This window comes from Hemitrygon akajei, chromosome 3 (assembly GCF_048418815.1).
Source record: "Hemitrygon akajei chromosome 3, sHemAka1.3, whole genome shotgun sequence".
In the NCBI taxonomy this organism is placed as follows: Eukaryota; Metazoa; Chordata; class Chondrichthyes; order Myliobatiformes; family Dasyatidae; genus Hemitrygon; species Hemitrygon akajei.
In genome coordinates this window covers 111918173-111937213 of record NC_133126.1, presented here as the reverse complement: position 1 = coordinate 111937213, position 19041 = coordinate 111918173, and the positions used below count along the sequence as shown (strand labels likewise).

Below are 19041 nucleotides of genomic sequence, written 5' to 3'. Positions count from 1 at the left end.
ACACATGTCCAGACTTGTAACCTGTTAATGATTTTATTGAATGGATCCTTATGTAGCCATAATTATAAACATAAGAATTCTTATGCTATTTGATTCTCAGAAGATGAACTGATCTATCTTGACCCACACACAACCCAGCCTGCGGTGGAGTCATTTGAAGACTTCTCTATACCAGACGAGAGCTTTCACTGTCAGCACCCTCCCTGTAGAATGAACATCTGTGACCTGGACCCTTCCATTGCAGTGGTAAGTTCAGTAATTCAGGATTGGCTGAGCACAGCCAGTCTAAGGTCTTTAAAGAAAACGATCAATCGAGCAGGAGCATCAAGCCTTCTCACTATCTGATCATGGCTGATCTTCTACGCCAGTGTCATTTTCCTTAAGTAACTCCATGTCCCTCAATTTCTTTAATACCTAAAAATCTCTCAGAATTTGCCAGGCAAATAAAATGCAATCTGAGGATTACAAATGGTTTCTAAGCACTGTATGAATAATGGATTAGTGATGAGAAGTACAATGATCACATTACATCAGTATTGATCCAAACAAATACAATCTCACATACAAAAGAAGAATAAGTTTGCTTTGTTTGGAGGCAATTCCTTTTCAAAGTTAAAAGTACATTTATTACCAAAGTATGTATACTATACACAACCTTAAGATTTATCTCCTTACAGGCAGCCACAAAACAAAGAAACCCAAATAAGAAAGAAAACTGTTAAACATCCAATGTGCATTAAAAAAACAAATCAGGCAAGCAATAAAAGTTAGCAAATAACATGCATGAATGTGAATCCATAGCCACAGCCTCAGTTCAGTGCAGAGAAGAGTAAACGTTGTGGAGCAGTGACCAGCGAGCAGTCCCTTGCTTCCGGCCCTAACGTGCTGATCTCTTCGATCTGGCCCGGCACTTAAATTGGCCAAACCTTGGCTTATTCCTCACTCTCAGGCCTGGGCCACAGTTGTTCGTATAGGCGACTTAAAAGCTCGACTCCGAAAGGGAAATTACAGGCTATTGATTGCAGTGATCATTTTCAAGAAAAGGTGTGAGTTCTTGTTCCCCCTTTTAACTTCCATCTCCTGTTGAGCCCATATATTAAAGAGCACTTAGCATCACTTATCTCTATTGAATATAAACCATGCTGAGCTATTTATCCTGAGGGTAACTAGAAATAGCAATGAAATGCACTCTGGCCTTGGGGAGTAGGTGGCGAAAGACGGAACACGTTGCCTTTGGGACTTCATTCTGCTTGTTTAAACTGGGGTAATAATTGGTTCAAGTGTGCCTCATTCAAGAGAGTTTGGGACACTTAAGGATATGCCTGGTATTAATGTACAAGTAAAATGCTGAATTTATTTGTATTAAGCTTCCTATTCTGTACCTTCATTATGTAATACTCCAGACTTCCGATCCCAGTTGCTGAGTTGCAGTAAGCAGACAACACATTTAGATGCTGAGTACCAAGTCATTGCAGTATATGATAGAATGGGCTTTGCCTCTGTTGTTTGTACATCAAAGCTTGTCTTCAAATCCATCCCTGATATACAACACTGCAAAAGCGGTGGATCATTTCCTAAATCTAGGCAGCTACCTTTGATGGTGTAATATAGTTTTGCCAGCACAGTCTCTAGGTTTCTGAGGGAAAATGTCTGAAGATTGGGACCCCAAACTTGCTTCAAAGCTGCTGGTGTGTGAGGCAGTAGTGTTCCCTATCCTCCTGTATACTTATGTGACGTGGGCAACCTATATTGGAATTGCATCTCCAGCTCTGCTTTGCAAAATCCATGAGTAAGATAAACAAACCAACATTTCCAGCCTTGATGCCCTAAGTACACTCAGGTGGCCTCCAGTACAGATCATAATAAGTATTAAGCTTCAAAAAACAGACTCCTTTTCCAAACTTTCTCATGGTAAGACACTACCAGATGGGCAAACAAAGGTAATCCTCCTCACTGCCACCTTCAGCAAGCCTGGATGTCAAAGTCAGAATAAAATTTATTATCAAAGTACCATAGGATTCATTTTCTTACAGGAAGATAAAGAAATACAATAGCATTTATGAAAAACTATAAATACTGACAAACAACTGATATACAAAAGAAGACAAATTATGCAAATTAAGAAAATAATACTATGAACATGAGTTGTAAAGAGTCCTTGAAAGTGAGCCTGTGGGTTGTAGAATCTCTTCAGAGTTGTGGTGAGAAGTTATCCATGCCATTTCAGGAGCTTGATGGTTGTAAGGTAATAACTGTTCCTGTCCTATTCTGATGACGGTCTTGGCCCGAAATGTCGACTGGTTACTCTTTTCCATAGATGCTGCTTGACTTGCTGAGTTTCTCCAGCATTTTGTGTGTTGCTTATGTACTGTCCCAGAGCAGATCCAATGCCATGGAATTTAAAGCTACTGTCCCTCTCCACCTCTGATCCCCTGATGAGGACTGGCTTATGCACTTCTCTTTGGTTTTACTGACATTGAGAGAAACATTGTGGTGGCACCACTCAGCCAGATTTTCAATCTCCCTCCATATTTCAATTTGTCACCACCTTTGGTTTGGCTAAATCAGCAGTGGTGTCATCAGCAAGCTTAAATACAGCATTGGAACTGTACTTAGCCACAGAATCTTAGGTGTATTGTAATTAAATCGGGGCTGAGTACACAGCCTTGTGCTGATGTTGAGTGCAGAGATGTTGTTGCCAGTCATACTAAATGGGGTCTGCAGGTGAGTAAATCTAGGATGACACTTATTGATGTAGACTGTGAAGATCTGGGACCCCAGCAACAGTGCTTGCGGCACGCCACTAATCATAGCATCTTTATTTCATAATCTCCTGGGTAGCAATGCATTAAAGATCTTTTGAAAGTCTGAAAACCCCACATCCAATGGTTCTTTTATCTGCTTTCCTGGTTATAAGTTTAAAACCCTGTAAATGCATCAAATATGATTTCCCTCCCATATTTCCATGTTGGCTCTGCCTGATGAGATTAATTTCTAAGCACCCTGTCGTTATTTCCTTAAGAACAGAATTTTGCACTTTCCCTGCCACTAATATCAGACAAAACCATACACCTTGCTGATGATACTACTGTTGTTGGCCAAGTCAAAGGTGGTGACAAATTGGTATGTAGGAGGGAGATTGAAAATCTGAATGAGTGGTGCCACAACAATGTTTCCCTGCTTTTTTCTTTACTTACTTACAGAGTGAGGCTATATTTAGTACCTTTCAGTGCTAGAAAACTATTCAGAGTCCATAGTCTGGAAGCTAGCTAGCAGTGCAAATGCAAAATCCATTGCTGCCTTGTTCAAGGTGTCTGTAGGCAGATCATTGGATCGTGGGAATTTATCTGCTTATTGTGCCAGTAATTTCTCCAATTGTTTCCTAACCAATGTTAATTTATTTCAACTCCTTATTCATTATTCATTTTTGTTCATTATTTCTGGAGGTCTTCTGTGAAAATGGGCCCAGAGTGTTTGTTTAATTTCTCTGCCATTTGTTTGCCAATATAATTTCTCCTTCCTGTATGTGAAAGATCCACATACATAAGAAATACTGTCCCAACAAATCTGATTACAAAATGATAGAAATATTAAATTATGGAAAGAGGCTGAAGAGTAGTCAAGTTGCCCATTGCTGTGGAAGGCTTGAATCTGAATCGTTAGGTTAGTGGGGATAATTCTACAAGTGTTGCATGTCTGTAGCAGGTCTCTATTAACTCCAACTGGTCACCTAGTAGTCCATAACTAGTTACTTAGAATGTGGCTGCATCTCCTTCCTAAAATATGTTCATATCCTTCCTACACAGTCAACTCCAAGCACATCCTCTTGCCCGACCACCTCCATTAGCACACACATATTCCCATTACACCCCCATAATTTTTCATGAATTCCTCTTACAGACTAGTGTAGAATGGGAGCAAGGGAGCAGATGATGACTTGCAGTCTTCAAGGGTTCATTGAATTGTCAAAGTATGCATTACAATACAACTCTGGTATTTGTCTTCCCCAGATAGCCATTAAATACAGAAAGACCATGGGTTTTAATGAAAGATCAGACATTAACTGCCCCCTCCCACCAGCACGACAAAGAAAAAGACAAACCTCACAGACCCCAAAATGCCCCTCCCTCTCCCATAGCAAAAAAAAAGTGACAATAACAGTCCCTGACCCCTTTACCTAAGACCCCAACACTGGAATTCTGTCAGGTGTAGAAGCCAAAGAGTGATTGCTGGTCAATCTGTACATGGTTTATAATTTCTTCAGTGCTGGACGTTGATTGCTTTGTTTGTTCTTCTTTAGGGGTTTTTCTGCAGCACCGAAGAGGATTTTAACGATTGGTGTCAAAGAATCAAAATGGTATGACTGATTCTTCTGATGTGAATTGGATCTTTGCAGCCAAGTTCTGTCTATCTGGCCACCTTCCTATTTGTGCTTTAAAAAAAGACATGCCATTGAGCTTGGGGAAGTAATGAACATTAAGAGCAGTCAGAGTTCCCTTTGCACTTGCTTTCTGATGTAAAACAACCTGTGGCCTCTAGTGGAGACACAAAGAACTGCAGATGCTGGAATCAACGGGTAAAGACATGCTGTGTTTACCTCCACCCTTTTCTCCTCACATCTGGCTTCATCTACCCCATCTTTTTTCGTTCCTTTTCTGTCTCTAACTATTGCCTGTCACGTCCTACCTAACCCCTCCCTCTCCGTCCCTCTTACCTCACTGGCCCTCTTCCCCATCCCCACCCCTCCCATTCCTGATGCAGCGTCTCAACTGTAAATGTCAATAGTCCCTTTACCTTCACAGATGCTGCCTGACCCATTGAATTCCTCCAGCAGTTTTTTTTTTTGTGCAGCTTTTAGGGCATAATTTATTAACATCAGTTTTCTCAATTAGAATACCAGTTATTTCATTTGGAACTATCAGTAGAGTTTCTGTCAGAATAGGCTGAACTTGCTTAGGTAAAGTCAGTGATCACAGTTCAAAAAGAAATTGAAACGGGAGCATTATATATCCTGTTTGTAATGGTAGATTCCAATGATGTTGGTTGAGTTGTCTGGAGTGCAGACATTTTGCACACTGACATTGATTATTCCAAATGGAATTATATTCTTATTTAACAGTTGTTTATTTCTGAAAGATTATGGTTATGGTGTTTAATTAAAAGCAAGATATTATTGTTATATTGGGTTTAAGCTGCAGCTATGAAGTACATTTAAGATTCTGAAGGGGACAAATGTATTTGTCCTGGTGTGTTTTTGTATTACCGTGCCAGTGCAGTAAATCCAGAGGACACACATTGTCAGATGCAGTGCTGCAGCCCAGGGCTTCACCATCCACTGCATGGACAGGCCAGTGGAGGGTGCATCATGATTAACTCATTGTGGTGCACGGATCTGGCAATTTTGACTCAGTCCTGCTCACCCAACCTGAAACATCTTGCAGTCAAGTGTCATCCATTTTATCAGCTAAGGGATTTTCCCACCGTTGTCTGGGTAGCTGTGTACATTTCACCTCAGGCCACTGTCAGACAGGCACTGGAGAAGCTGAGCACCATGAACAGCAGTCATCAAACTGCTGAAGCTGAACACCATGACTAGCACACCCTGATGCCTTCCTGATCATTCCAGGGGATTTCTATCAGGCCAGCTTCAAAAAGCCTTTGACCAACCAGAACCAGAAGAACCAACAGACTTGACTACTGTTGCGTCACCATAAAGAATGCTTAGCGTGCAATTCCACTCCTGCACTTTAGCAAGTCCAGTCACCTGGCTGTACTTCTTCTCCCAGCGTACAGGCAGGGACAGAGAATTGCTGCACCAGTGGTGAAGACACAAAGGTATGGTCATGGGAGGTGGATGCGTGTGTACAGAACTACTTTGTAGTGGTGGACTGGATGATATTCAAGGATTCATCTTCAAATCTGAATGAATATGCCACAGTTGTCACCGATTTCATCAAGACCTGGTGGATGAGTGTGTGGCTCCGAGAATATGTCAGACATACCCAAATCACAAGCCAAGGATCAGCCAGGAGGTCTGCGGTTTTCTGAGGGCTAGGTCTGTGGCATTCAGTACCAGTGATACAGAACTATACATGTAGTCCAGGTACAACCCTTGGAAGGCAAAAATAATTCCATTTGAAGTTAGAGACAGAACCAATCTACGTTAGCCCTGGCAGGGTTTGCAGGCCATTACTTCCTATAAAGCAAAACCTAACATCATGAATGGCAGTGATGCTTCACTCGCAGATGAGCTCAATGCCTTTTATGCACACTTTGAAAGGGAGAATAAAACTACACCAGTGTAAGTCCTGGCAGCATCTGGCGATCCTGTGATCTCAGTCTTGGAGGCCGCTGTCAGAACATTTTTCAGCAGGATGAATTCTCGCAAGGTGTTAGGCCCCAATGGTATACCTGGTATGGCACTGAAAACTTATGACAACCTGTATTCAAAGACATCTTCAATCTCTCACTGCTGCAATTGGGGTCTCCCACCTGCTTAAAAAGGACAATCATACCAGTGCCCAAGAAGAGCAAGGTGAGCTGCCTCAGCAACCATCACCCTGTTGCACTCACATCTGGTCATGGTCAGACTCAACTCCTGCCTAAGCAAGAACTTTTACCCACTGCAACTTGCTACTGCCACAGTACTTCTACGACAGATGCCGTCTCACTGGCTTTCACTCAGCCTCAAACCATCTGGACAACAGCAATATCTATGTCAGGCTGCTGTTTATTAATTACAACTCAGTATTCAACACCATCAAACTCTCTGTACTAATCAACAAGCTCCAAAACCTGGGCCTCTATATGTACCTCTGCAACAGGATCCTTGACTTTCTCATTGGGAAATTGCAGTCGTGGGGTTCAGAAATAACATTTCCTTTAACAGTGCACACATCAATGATGTATGCTTAGGCCACTGCTCTACTCTCTCTACACCTGTGACTGTATGGCTAGGCACAGCTCAAGCTTGTATAAGATGTTGGTGAGACCTAATTTGTAGTTCTGTGTGTTGTTTTGGTTATCTACCTACAGGAAACATAAAGAAGGTTGAAAGAGTACTGAGAAAATTTACAAGTATGTTGATGGGTCTGGAGGACCTGAATTATAAGGAAAGATTGAATAGCTTAGGTCTGTATTCCTTAGAATGTTGAAGATTGAGAGGAGGTTTGATAAAGGTATACAAAATTATGAGGGGTATAGAAAGGGTAAATGCAAGCAGGCTTTTTCCACTGAGATTGGGTGGGACTACAACCAGAAGTCATGGGTTAATGAAAGGTGAAAGATAAAAAGTTCAAGGGGAACATGAGGGGAAACTTACTCACTTGGAGGGTCATGAGAGTGTGGAACAAGCTGCCAGTACAAGTGGTGCGTGCAAGCTCAATTTCACCATTTAAAAGAAATTTGGATAGTTACATGGTAGGGCTATGGTCCCAGCGCAGGTCGATGGGAGTAGGCAGTTTAAATGGCTTTGACATGGACTAGATGTGCCAAATACTTTGTGCTGTACTTCTCTATGACTCAAAAGCCATCTGTAAATTCGCCAATGACACAACTATTGTTGGCAGGCTTTCGGATGGCGTTGAAGAGGCATACAGGAGTGAGATAGATCAGCTGGTTGAGTGGTATCACAATAACACTCAAGACCAAGTAAGACCAAGGAATTGATTGTGGATCTCAGGGAGGGGAAGTTGAGGAAATACACACCCATACTTAGCGAGGAATCAGCAGTGGAAAGGGTGAGCCATCTCAAGTTCTTTAGTGTCAACATCGCCGAAGATCTATCCTGGGCCCAACGTATTGATGCAATTACAAACAAGGCATGACAGTGGTTATTCATTAGGAGTTTGAGCAGATTTGGTGTGTCAACAAAAACTCTCGCAAATTTCTACAGATGTACCATGGAGAGCATTCTAACTGGTTGCATCACTGTCTGGTATAGAAGGGCTACTGCACAGGATCAGAAAAGCTGCAGAAGATTGCAGATTCATCATGGGCACAAGCTTCCCTGGCATCAAGGACATCTTCAAAAGGTGATGCCGCAAAAAGATGGCCTATGTCATAAAGTGCACCCATCACTTAGGACTTGCCCTCTTCTCATTGCTGCCATCAGGGAGGAGGTACAGGAGCCTGAAGACATGCACTCATCATTTTTTAGGAATAGCTTTTTCTCTTCTACCATCTGGTTCCTGAATGGACAGTGAACCAACCCATTAACACTGCCTATTTTTTTCTGCTTTCTTTTTGTAGCATTTAAATTTTTAGATATACTTACTGTAATTTATTGTGTTTTTAATATATTGCACTGAGCTACTGCTGTGAAACAACAAATTTTAGAACATATGCCTGTGATATTAAACCTAGTTCTGACTTTGATTCACTGGCCAGTCAGCCACCAAATACAATGCTGCAATGTTTGGTTTCTTTCTGGCTGAAAGGTTTAATTGTTCATTGATTTTGTATTCAGAGCCTCTTGAAAGTTTTTGTTTGCATTATTTTAGGGATGCACAACCTATCTTTCATTGAAAACCTTAAAAACAACTGTCCTTAATTTTCACTACATGTTCTACATCTGCAATGCTGAGAGTTCAGTCCTCCTCACCCAGCTAGTACTTTGTACCACTCATTCCCAGATTGTGTAATTGACACTGGTAGAACTCTGCTCAGTATCACAACTCTCTTATCTCTCTACAGATTTCACAAGAGAAAGATGCCCTACCAATGTTTGAGCTGATGGATCACCAGAACACTCGTTTCCCTGATGTCCACTGTCTTACGCCTGGTAACAAACTATTCTCATTGAATTATTACTTTCATTATTAATATTAGTTGTATCATATATAAATTTCAACTCTGGGAGGGCACATCTCGTACAACCTCTCATGGTCCTAGAACAACATCCTCCACAGTCGAGAAAGCTCACCAATGCCTCTATTTTCTGAGAAGGCTGAAGACTCTCATTGGTGTATGCACATCAATGCCTAACATGCTGTATCACTGTGGTACAAAAACTTCACTGTGGTGGACAGGAGGGCTCTAGAATGGGGAGTTAAAACTGCCCAATGCATCACAGGCACCAGTCTACACACATCAGACATATGTACCAGGAAACAGCCAGCAATATCAGAAAGGGTACACCCACCATGGCAGTGGATCGTTTGTCCCACTCCCATCAGGGAAGAGGCTACACAGCATCCATACTGGGGCTACTAAATTCAAAAACATACTTTCCATCAGGCTGATCAACACCTCCACCCATTAGCCAGCCCCACTGCCATTACATACACATCATCTACCATTATTTTCAGTGCATACTGTCAGTCTATGTGTATAAGTTAACTTGTACATTGTAGTTTTATATTCATAGATTTTTTTATTGTGTTCTTTATGGTTACTGTTTTTTATGCTGCATCGGATCCAGAGTAACAATCATTACTTTCTCCTTTACACTCATGAAAATAAACAATCTTGAATCTTTGTTAGTTTGTGAATTGGATGTTTAAACTAACCACTGTCTGTCATTTCCTCCCCAGACTTTACAGATTCTGAAAGGCTGGAACGGTTCTTTGATTCTGAAGATGAAGACTTTGAGATCCTCTCATTATAATAGGAATTAAGCTTTGAAAGCAAAGTGTTGGTGATTCTCATGCTGCCAATATTCTGAAGAAGCAGTAAATTGGCACAGGTTTCATGAATTCACATCGTCATCAGTGCACCGGGATTCTCGGATGGTGCGTACTGTACTGGTCGCTACTGAGAAGAAATATTCCTCATCTGTGAGCTAGCTCAGATCACCCTGCAGACTATTTGATGATTAAATGCAAACCTGCCTCTCTGCTTTATCAGCACATCATATTTACCATCCACTTCAGCAACAGGTTTTTTTGTTGTACTTTAGCAGCGTATTTGGACGACATAAATTGAAAGTTCCTGCGGTTTTATCCAGCAGCTTGTTCTTCAGCAGTCCTGCAGCGACAGAATGGCTTCCAGTTGGATTTAAGGCAGCAATATAAAATAAAAGGTAGTGAGATTGCAGACAGCTTGGATTCTGTCACATCAGGAATCTATTTTAAACCATCTCTCTCCAAGCTGAATCAAATCAGCAGTTTGCTTAGGTTACACTGAGAATTGTGGTACAGGTATGCAAGTGTTTCTTGTTAAAGGAGTGAATTTGATTACGTTCTTTATATTGGAGATATTTGTTTTCTCTTAGAAAGGTTGGACCAACTATCTTTGCTACCCTCAGCCCCAATCAAAAGGTTTGAAGTACATAGACTTTGTTATGTTTAATGAGAAAGAAAAGTTGTGCTGTACAATAACATCACTTGTGCTCAGTTTTCGGATTTTGGACAGGTTTTGGAGACACGGAACAACTTAGTGATGACCTCACTGATCCTAGAATCAGTTTGAGATCTGAATATGGGGACCACGTGACTCATGAATCCTTCAAAGGAAATACTTAAGTAAGGTACCAGTTACACCTCTGAGCAACACAGTTGCCTGAGAGAAAGCTGTAGATACAAGTCTCACTCCAAAGCATGAGCACAAAAAGGCCAGGCTCACATTCTGATAGAGCATATACAATATTAGAGGTACCATCTCTGTAATGAGATGTTGTAGAGGCCCTATCTGGCATTCTACATTGGATCTAAATTACCTCTCTGGATAATTTAACAAGAGCAGAAACATTGTCCCCCAAATTGTCCTGTAACCAACACTAAAATGGGTAATCTGATCATGATCAAACTCCCTTGTTGGAACTTTACTTGTTTGCAGATTTATCCTGTATTTATCAGTATTAAAAGAGATCCGAAACTTCAATGGCTGACTAGTGATTTGGGACATTAGATCACAAAGACGCTGTACGAATTGAATACTTTTAATCAGCAGCTTGAGGTATATATGTATTGAATATACTTTATATCTCAGATCCCGAATTCCTGCAGTACCCTTGGATGACAGAATGGTCCAGTTTGACACTTCTCCCCATCTATACCAAAACAATTTCTTTAAAGCTGAGATTGTTTGATGCTGAATAGTAGGCACAGTAAAACATAACAATTTATAGAAGTAGGTTTGCACTAAACTCAAGAAATATCAATTAACCACTCCATATAATTAATACAAGTTGAGCTCTTAATTGTATGAAGTTACTAACATCTTCATAACTACTGTTTTTTTTTAGTAATTCAATGTACACAAGCAATCAAGCAATGTGTGTATTGTAATGTAATGAAGGTACATGTCATTGACCAAGTGGTGGGACGTCAACAACTTGAGGCAAATTCTTCAGGCAGTCCTGAGCTATTGGCCGATGATTGAAAACTGTCATAGAGGTCTCATGGTTTTGTTTAGGAGGATGCCAACATGTTTTAATACAGGAGATGGTTAAGAGGTGTGACCTTGGTCTTCAGTGAAAAGGATGGTATATTGAAGGTGAAAGAGCCAGATTACCAGCACACTGATGTTTACTCTTAACCTTGTTCAAATAGCACCTATTTAAAGAGGCTGATTAAGTGGACTGCTGAACTGTAATATCTAAATAAATTGTTTATAATGTAATAATGGCTGAAAAGATTATTTGTTTTGGTTGATGTGAAGAGACTGCAACCTCACATAGTAGTTTAATTAACTTCTTTCTTCGGAGTTGTCCCAATTTCCCATCTACCTTTCAGTTACACGCTGCAGGCAGTTTACAGTAGCCAATTAACTTACCAATGGGACATGGGAGCAAGCAAGAGCCCCCTGGGGAAACCCGCAGGATCAGTGCAGGTGCAAATTTTACACAAGCAGCACTGTTGTTGCCTTTAATGAAACTGACTGGCTATTACCATTCACAATATTTTACCTCGCTCAAAACAAAAGCAGTAACTGTAAGAAGCCCTGCTTTCTCAAGAAACAATGTTATAACCTTTCAAGTATCATAGGATTGCCAGTGATGTGGGATCTGGTAGACTGCCCAACTCCACAAAACTAAGCATATACTTACAAGTGCCAGACTAAAAAGCCCATTATTGTTTTGCACCTGATGTATTAAAATATTTTACAATATTGGCATCACCTTTGTATCAAGAACTGTAGTCAGGAAAGTGAAGTTACTGTTTTGTGGAGTTTGAGATGCTCACAATAGATCTCATCTTTTCTGAGCTAACAATGAAGAGGGTATCAATGATGACCCTTGAACATCAACCCTAGCATGTCATCATTTTTCCATCATATCCTGACTGAACCTGAATGACTTGACAGTTATACTGTGGATATCTGATACCTTGAAGTTTAGCAGTAGGAAGTTTTGTCTGAAGGAAGATTTTCTCACTCACACCCTTCCTAACTGGTCCCAGTTACAGTTAGACCAATCTTCTTGCTCAATCTGCATCGAACTTGCAACCTGCTGGATTCCCTCCCAACTCACTTCTGCTGTGTGAGAGCAGCCCCAAACATAAAACCTTTAGTTCATGGGCTAGTCTTTTCTCTCCTCCCTAACTCTGCCCCCATGACCTTACATTCATTGGGTTAGAGCTGTGGCTTCGTTCAAATTTTTGAATATAGCCATTCCCCTTTGTTTCATTATCCACTACCATTGGTGATGAGATCTCTCTACTGTATGCACCAACATGTTCAAGGACAAATGGGCAATCAGTTGCATAGTTAATGTTTTAACAGTATTTGCAGTTACCTGTAATAACAAAGTATTCAAAGCAGAATAGCTACTAATATCCTAGATATGGGTCAGGCTAGCTTCCATTAGTGACAGACTGTCATAATTAACTAGGGAAATTAGCCTATTAATAAAACTAGATCAATAAATGGAAATGCTGAACTGGTTTGCCCTGCTAAGCAGAAACCACTGTAATAAATCAAGTCTGTGAAAGTTTTATTTTAAAGTTTCAATAATAGTATAACAGTAAGGGAACAAGCCCTTCAGCCCAACTCATACATATTTTTCCCCCCAATCCATATAACTATTCAATGCCTTTTATAGGTTGTAATGATACATGCCCCTCTAATTTTGAACTCCCTACTCTAGGGAAGGTGGAACAGTTAACCACCGAGCTCCTGAACCATCATGGATAACTCCACTCACCTGAACTCTGAACTGATTCCACGAACAATGGACTCACTTTGAAGGACTCTGCAACTCATGTTCTCCGTATTTTTTGTTTGCACAATTTGTTGTCTTGTTTATTAGTCTTTGTGTGATTCTATTGTATTCCTCTGTTCTATTGTGAATGCCCTGAACTGATTCCACAACCTATGGACTCACTGTTAAGTATTTTATGATTTTTTTGTATTTGCAGTTTGTCTTCTTTTGCACATTGGTTGTTTGTCAGTCTTTGTGTGTAGCTTTTCATTAATTGTATTGTTTCTTCGTATCTGCTGTGATGAATCTCAGGGTAGTGTATGGTGGCATATACGTACTTCGATAATGAATTTATTTTGTAAGATTCACCCTTCAGCCTCCTGAGCACTAGGCAAATAAAGTCTTTATAACCCAAGCCTCTAGTCATGCTAAAAGACTTCCACATTTTCTCTAGTTTAAATAACATTTGGAGTACTGCATGCAAATGTCTTGTGCAGGGGTAACACGATGTCCCAACTACTGTACTCAGTATTTTGACTGAAGGGGAGCATGCCAAATGCCTTCCTCTCTGTCCTGTCTACCCATCACCACTTTCAGGGAACTAGGTACTTGTACCCCTTGGTTGCCCAGTTGTACAACACACCCCAGATCATCACCACTTACTGTGCAGGTCCTGTCCTCACATTTCTCCGAACTAAACTCAATCTGCCATTCCTCAGTTAATCATGATCCTGTTACAATGTTAGACAAGCTTCTTCACTGTGTTCTAGACCAGGCATGGGCAAACTACGGCCCGTGGGCCATATGCGGCCCGTTAAGCTTTTTAATCCGGCCCGCAGAACTTGATGAAATTATATTAATAAACCTTGTTAACACCTCAGATCCATCCTGAGAATCGCCACAACAAAACTAAATCCAGACTTTGATGCGCTGGCTAAAAAGGGAGACCAACAACACTGTTCCCACTGAAATTAAAAATAAGTTTCTTCGTTGTGTTATGTAAAAAATGCATTTGAAAATATTTTTTTCAATAAGCCTTACATGTTACATGTCATTTCTGTTAAGTGATGGACATGAGTAGTGCGCAGGTGCACGTACGTTCTCAGAATAAAAAATGCGCTCCAGATCAAATAACGCGCTCCGCATACTGGCGCGCTGTCACTGTTCTGTCCTTCTGCTGGTCGTTGTTAAGTTTTGGCACAGGGGACAATTGAATAAGAAGGAGCAGGACAAGTAGACCTGCATCTCCTACCATTTTTGAAATAAAGACAGTCAGGAGAGTGATGATGATAATATCTTGAAGGATAACAGAATTTTCAGTGCTTTAAAATAATAACTGTTACTATTAAAAAAAGCTGTATTTTATTCATTTAATTTTCAATGTTTTAAAAGTCATTACAATAAATAGCTAAATACCATGGGACTTCAAAGACAGATATTTTGTTGTAATGCATTTGTTCATTTTCAATTGAAATTAAAGCACATGTTTTCTACATATCCCATGATATTTTATTTTCTCTTATGAGGTGTATTACCAAAACACTCCGTCCATCTGCTCCTGGTCCGGCCCCCCTGTCAAATTTTAGAACCCTTTGTGGCCCACAAGTCAAAAAGTTTGCCCACCCCTGTTCTAGACTATCAATTCCCTTCTCATTGGCTGTTTCCAGTGCACAGGAGAGCACCAATGGAGGTGTAGGCCATGAGTGGCAGTCCTTGCATTAACAATGCATGCTCCAACTATGTTGCAAATGCAAGGTACAGAACAGGTGACAATGCTTTCAAAAAGTACAAAGAAAAGATTGCGTAAGGGGATACTACTGTACAAACTTTGAAAAGTGTTGAGTTCAGTGCACCTCAAGTTGATGTCACTCTGACATTTTTTTATTTTATTTTTATTTTATTTCTGCCTGTGACTCTTCCCCCCTCCCCACCGAGCCTGCTAACCCAACCCCCAGCTAGGGCATTAACCTCTATGGGTCCCAAAGTGTCAGCACTGCACTAAAGTGGCACAGGTGCTGGAACCCATAGAATTGATGCAAAACCCTTTGCCTGTCTCTGATAAACATCTGAGAATAGCAGATTCTCAATGTCTCAGGCATTCAAAAAATTTAAATTGATTTGATTTACTTAAAACTTTATATTATAATTTTTAGCTTTAGATTTACATTATGAACGATCTGAACTCTAATAAGAGACACTACTTTTTGATGGTAAACGAAAGTGCAGAAGGGGTCCCTCAGAATTGCATCCAACATTCAGCAGACTTCAACACTGCAGTGCAGAAATCCATTTATCTGAATACTGGAGAGAGGACTAGCAATTAATTAATCAGCTGTATTTCAAGGAATTACAAAAGAAGGCGAGGTCAATCTGTTTGTGGCATTAACAAGATGGTTCAGATAGGATAAACTATCCTTATGTGTTCCCAAGTGTGCTTTGGCTAAGTGTGACTACAGTGCTCATAGAAGATTCTTGTTCAAATTCTCAAGTCAATGGCATGATCAAACAGCTGAACAGTGAAAGCAAAATACTGAAGTTGAACCGTTCTACGTGTAAGCAACAAATGTTCTGCTCGCAGTAAAAATGGAGCACGTGTTGGTCACAGCTAGAATACAAAGTGAAATGGACAGGAATCTTTTCTCCGGCTATTTCACACACACACACACACAAATGGGTGCTTACATCCTTTAAGTAATGTGACGCTGGTTGATTATTAATATTTATTAAGATAAATTTAATTGTTACAAAAATGCAATATTTAACCATGTGGAAATTTACACAAGGAACATAAGTAACTAGTCAGTAACTATTTCAGAGAAACATGACAGAAACAGGCCCTCCAGTCCACTGAGTGAATATGCACCAATTTACACTCACCCTACACTAATCCCGTTTTATTCTCCCTATATTCCCATCAACTTGACCCAGATTCTACCACTTGCTTACACAAACTAGGGGCAATTTTTGGAATGTGTTTGGTATGTTGGAGGAAATCAGAGCACTGAGGAAACCCTCAAGCACAGGGACAACATGCAATTCCACACGCATGCAGAAGTCAGGACTAAACCATCACTGTGCCACTTCCACCTGAACAGATGATACGCCACAGGAAATGCTGCTGACTGAACATGACAGAAAGGTCACAAGTAAGGCAAGATTATAAATGTGTCACTGAATTTCACTCTACTGCTTCCCTGACACATGGGTTGCTATATTTCCACAGATAAAGGACAAGAAATAGTTTTTTGCATTGGTAAACTGATTTTCTAATCCCATGCCTGGAAGCAAAACATTTTGTAATTAGGTGAATCAAATCAGGAATGGTTATGTTGTATTTTTGACTAGGTCTGAACAGAACATCTTCCTGTTGCTGAATACACCCTTCAATAATAATACTATATTATTTTTTTCATTATGTATTGCATTGAATTGCTGCTGCTAAGTTAACAAATTTCATGTCACATGCCAGTGATAATAAACCTGATTCTGAGTCATGTGTAATCTCTTTACAGTCTTTCCCAGTTGATCTTTTGAGAAGTAACAGAGCAAGGAAATACACTGATCAGTATCCAGTTGTTTGATGTGTTCTAGCAGGATCCTGGAAACAGTTGTCAATTTCTACTTCCACACTATAATTCAGAATCATTGGCACATCAAAGCAGATTCAAAAAACTAACATTATTTGGCTTAATAGGTGGCCAAACTGGCTTAACCCCAGCAAGCATTCATAATACTGTCAAGAGGGTAAGACAAAACAAAACTTAAGCGAGGGACATACAAATGTTTGAGCCAGGACTCCAAATCTAGGTTTGAAACTGTAGTGCCTGTACCTCAGCTACCTCCAGGCTGACATCTCACACTGCCACTGAGGTCTACTGTTCCTCTTCCACCTCCCCTACCCAGCATCCCTTTTATTTCTCTGAATCCTGCTCTTTCCCACTCCACTTTCCCTAACCCCTCCAATCCTCTCCCCTCCCCTGAACCCTGCTTTTCTCCCTCGCCCCTCTGAACTCCTCCTCTACACCTTCCATCTCCCCTGCTCCTTTCCATTGCTGATGAAGGGTTCCAGTCAACTGTCCATTTCCTTCCATAGATGAGTTCCTACACTCCAGTTCCTTTGTGTGTTGCTCCAGATTTCCAGAAGCTGCAGTCTCCTGTCTCCTACTGCATTTACTATCTGGAATAGAAAAATAAATGAGTCCATATCCCTGGGATAGAGAGCTGGTTGACAATCCAAATCCACTTTCATCATCAGGAAAGTGAAACTGAGGTGGTATGCAATGCAAGTTTAAAGGTAGGAGAGAATGGAGGAAAAATCAAAATAGAAGACTTGTCATCACAGAAAAAGATACTGGACTATCACATTCACTGAACTAATTATTTATAAACAAAATGACCATATTATGGATTAAATCCTTCCACAGTAACATGCCCAAGATTGCACTGGGAGATGCAATACTTTGATGGTGAAAATACTAACAATATCCATGAACCAAATGTCTTATTGTCGCTGCAGAAGAGATCTTACTTCCAGAGTTCTCCGATTGGCTCCTCCACAGCTTTCTCTATGGTTTTCTCCACTTTGGATATTATCTCCTGATGCAAGGCGTCAATACTTTGAGAAGCATCCAACACCTGTTTTTTAAATATTAAAAAGTGTCTCAAATAGTTAAATGAAATAGAGACTGCTTCTTGTTGCAATAATCAGAGGAGGCAGGCTTGAAGTGATCAGCAAAAGAATCAGAGGCAAGATGACAAACTCTACAGCCAACACAAAGACTTTAAGGGCAAGGAACACATGTAAAAACCTCTCAAACTGTTTGGACAATGAACCTAATGCAGAAGAATAACTGATGACAAACTGATATCATATGAATCTTGTAATATGATGAAATGCCATGTACAATGACAACTTAATGTACTCATTTTGGCAAAAGTTAATGAATGAAATATTCTGGATAACGAAGTTACATGGTTACTGATCTACAGACTTGTTCCACTCACAATGGCAGCAAGGGAATTTGAATTCAGTTAGCTAAATAAATATGGAATTAAAAAGCTGCCATCAAAGTATCAGAAACCCATCTGCATTCCTAGTATTCCACAGGAAGGCCCGTCATCCCACATCAAAGTGCCTTCATCCCATTAATGTGGCTGTGTACTACAAATGTAACATAGAAGCATAGAAAACCTACAGCACAATACAGGCTCTTCGGCCCACAAAGCTGTACCGAACATGTATTTACTTTAGAAATTACCTAGGGTTACCCATAGCCCTCTATTTTTCTAAGCTCCATTTATCTGTTCAGCAGTCTATTAAAAGACTCCATTGTATCCGCCTCCACCATAACTAACTAACCATCCCACCATCCGGGCCACGCACTCTTCTCAATGCTGCCATTAGACACCTCCACTAACTAATCCTGTAGTTAGTATTGATATAAATGTGTTTACAGCTGCTCTCCCCACAGATGCAGCAAACCCACGGAGTATTTCCAGAACTTTAGTTGCAGTGTTGTCCGATACTCTTCTGCCTCAATTACTATCATAGGCTACTCAATTGTACCAAAACCAGTGAAAAGTCAGTAGGAATAAAACCCAACCGACCACCAGGCTCTGGCCTAAAGTACAAAAAAAGGAACACAGCCCAATCAGTCACACAAAGTCCTCCTCACTAACATCTAGGGAAATTGGTGCCAGTACTGGGGGAGTTGGCTCACAAATTAGACAAGTAAATGACTTATACAGTCATATTCAGAGAGACATATCTTTCAGCACAGTCTATCCATGTGTGGACTGGAGGGCTCAAGTTACAAGGAGAGAATGGATAGGCTGATACAGTTTTCCCTGGAGTAAAAGAGGTTGAGGAGTGAACATGTAGATGTTCATATGTTTATTAAAGTCATAAATAGGATTATCCTTATTAAACTCATAATCCTTATGCTATGGTAGGGGAGTTT

The 19041-nt window shown here is 40.4% G+C and overlaps 2 protein-coding genes across 7 annotated transcripts in view; one reads left to right on the top strand and one right to left on the bottom strand.

The window, feature by feature from the left end:
- The window catches only part of atg4b (autophagy related 4B, cysteine peptidase), a 70973-nt gene extending 59311 nt beyond the window's left edge, over nucleotides 1-11662 (top strand). For all 3 annotated transcript variants that reach the window (XM_073040574.1, XM_073040573.1, XM_073040575.1), the window contains 4 exons: nucleotides 101-246; nucleotides 4301-4357; nucleotides 8695-8782; nucleotides 9534-11662. In XM_073040574.1, coding sequence (XP_072896675.1) covers nucleotides 101-246; nucleotides 4301-4357; nucleotides 8695-8782; nucleotides 9534-9607 — 365 coding nt within the window. In that variant the 3' untranslated portion in view covers nucleotides 9608-11662. The remainder of the gene's footprint in view (nucleotides 1-100; nucleotides 247-4300; nucleotides 4358-8694; nucleotides 8783-9533) is intronic.
- The window catches only part of dtymk (deoxythymidylate kinase (thymidylate kinase)), a 51074-nt gene that overhangs the window by 9579 nt on the left and 22454 nt on the right, over nucleotides 1-19041 (bottom strand). The window contains exons 5-6 of one of the 4 annotated variants that reach the window (XM_073040580.1): nucleotides 17610-17716; nucleotides 15788-17258 (exon numbers count right to left, since the gene is read on the bottom strand). The exons of 1 other annotated variant lie outside the window; for it this stretch is intronic. In XM_073040580.1, the coding sequence (XP_072896681.1) occupies nucleotides 17255-17258; nucleotides 17610-17716 (111 nt within the window). In that variant the 3' untranslated portion in view covers nucleotides 15788-17254. Of the gene's footprint in view, nucleotides 1-15787; nucleotides 17717-19041 lie in introns of those variants that run through there. 2 more of the 4 variants (XM_073040579.1, XM_073040582.1) reach the window with 2 other exon arrangements.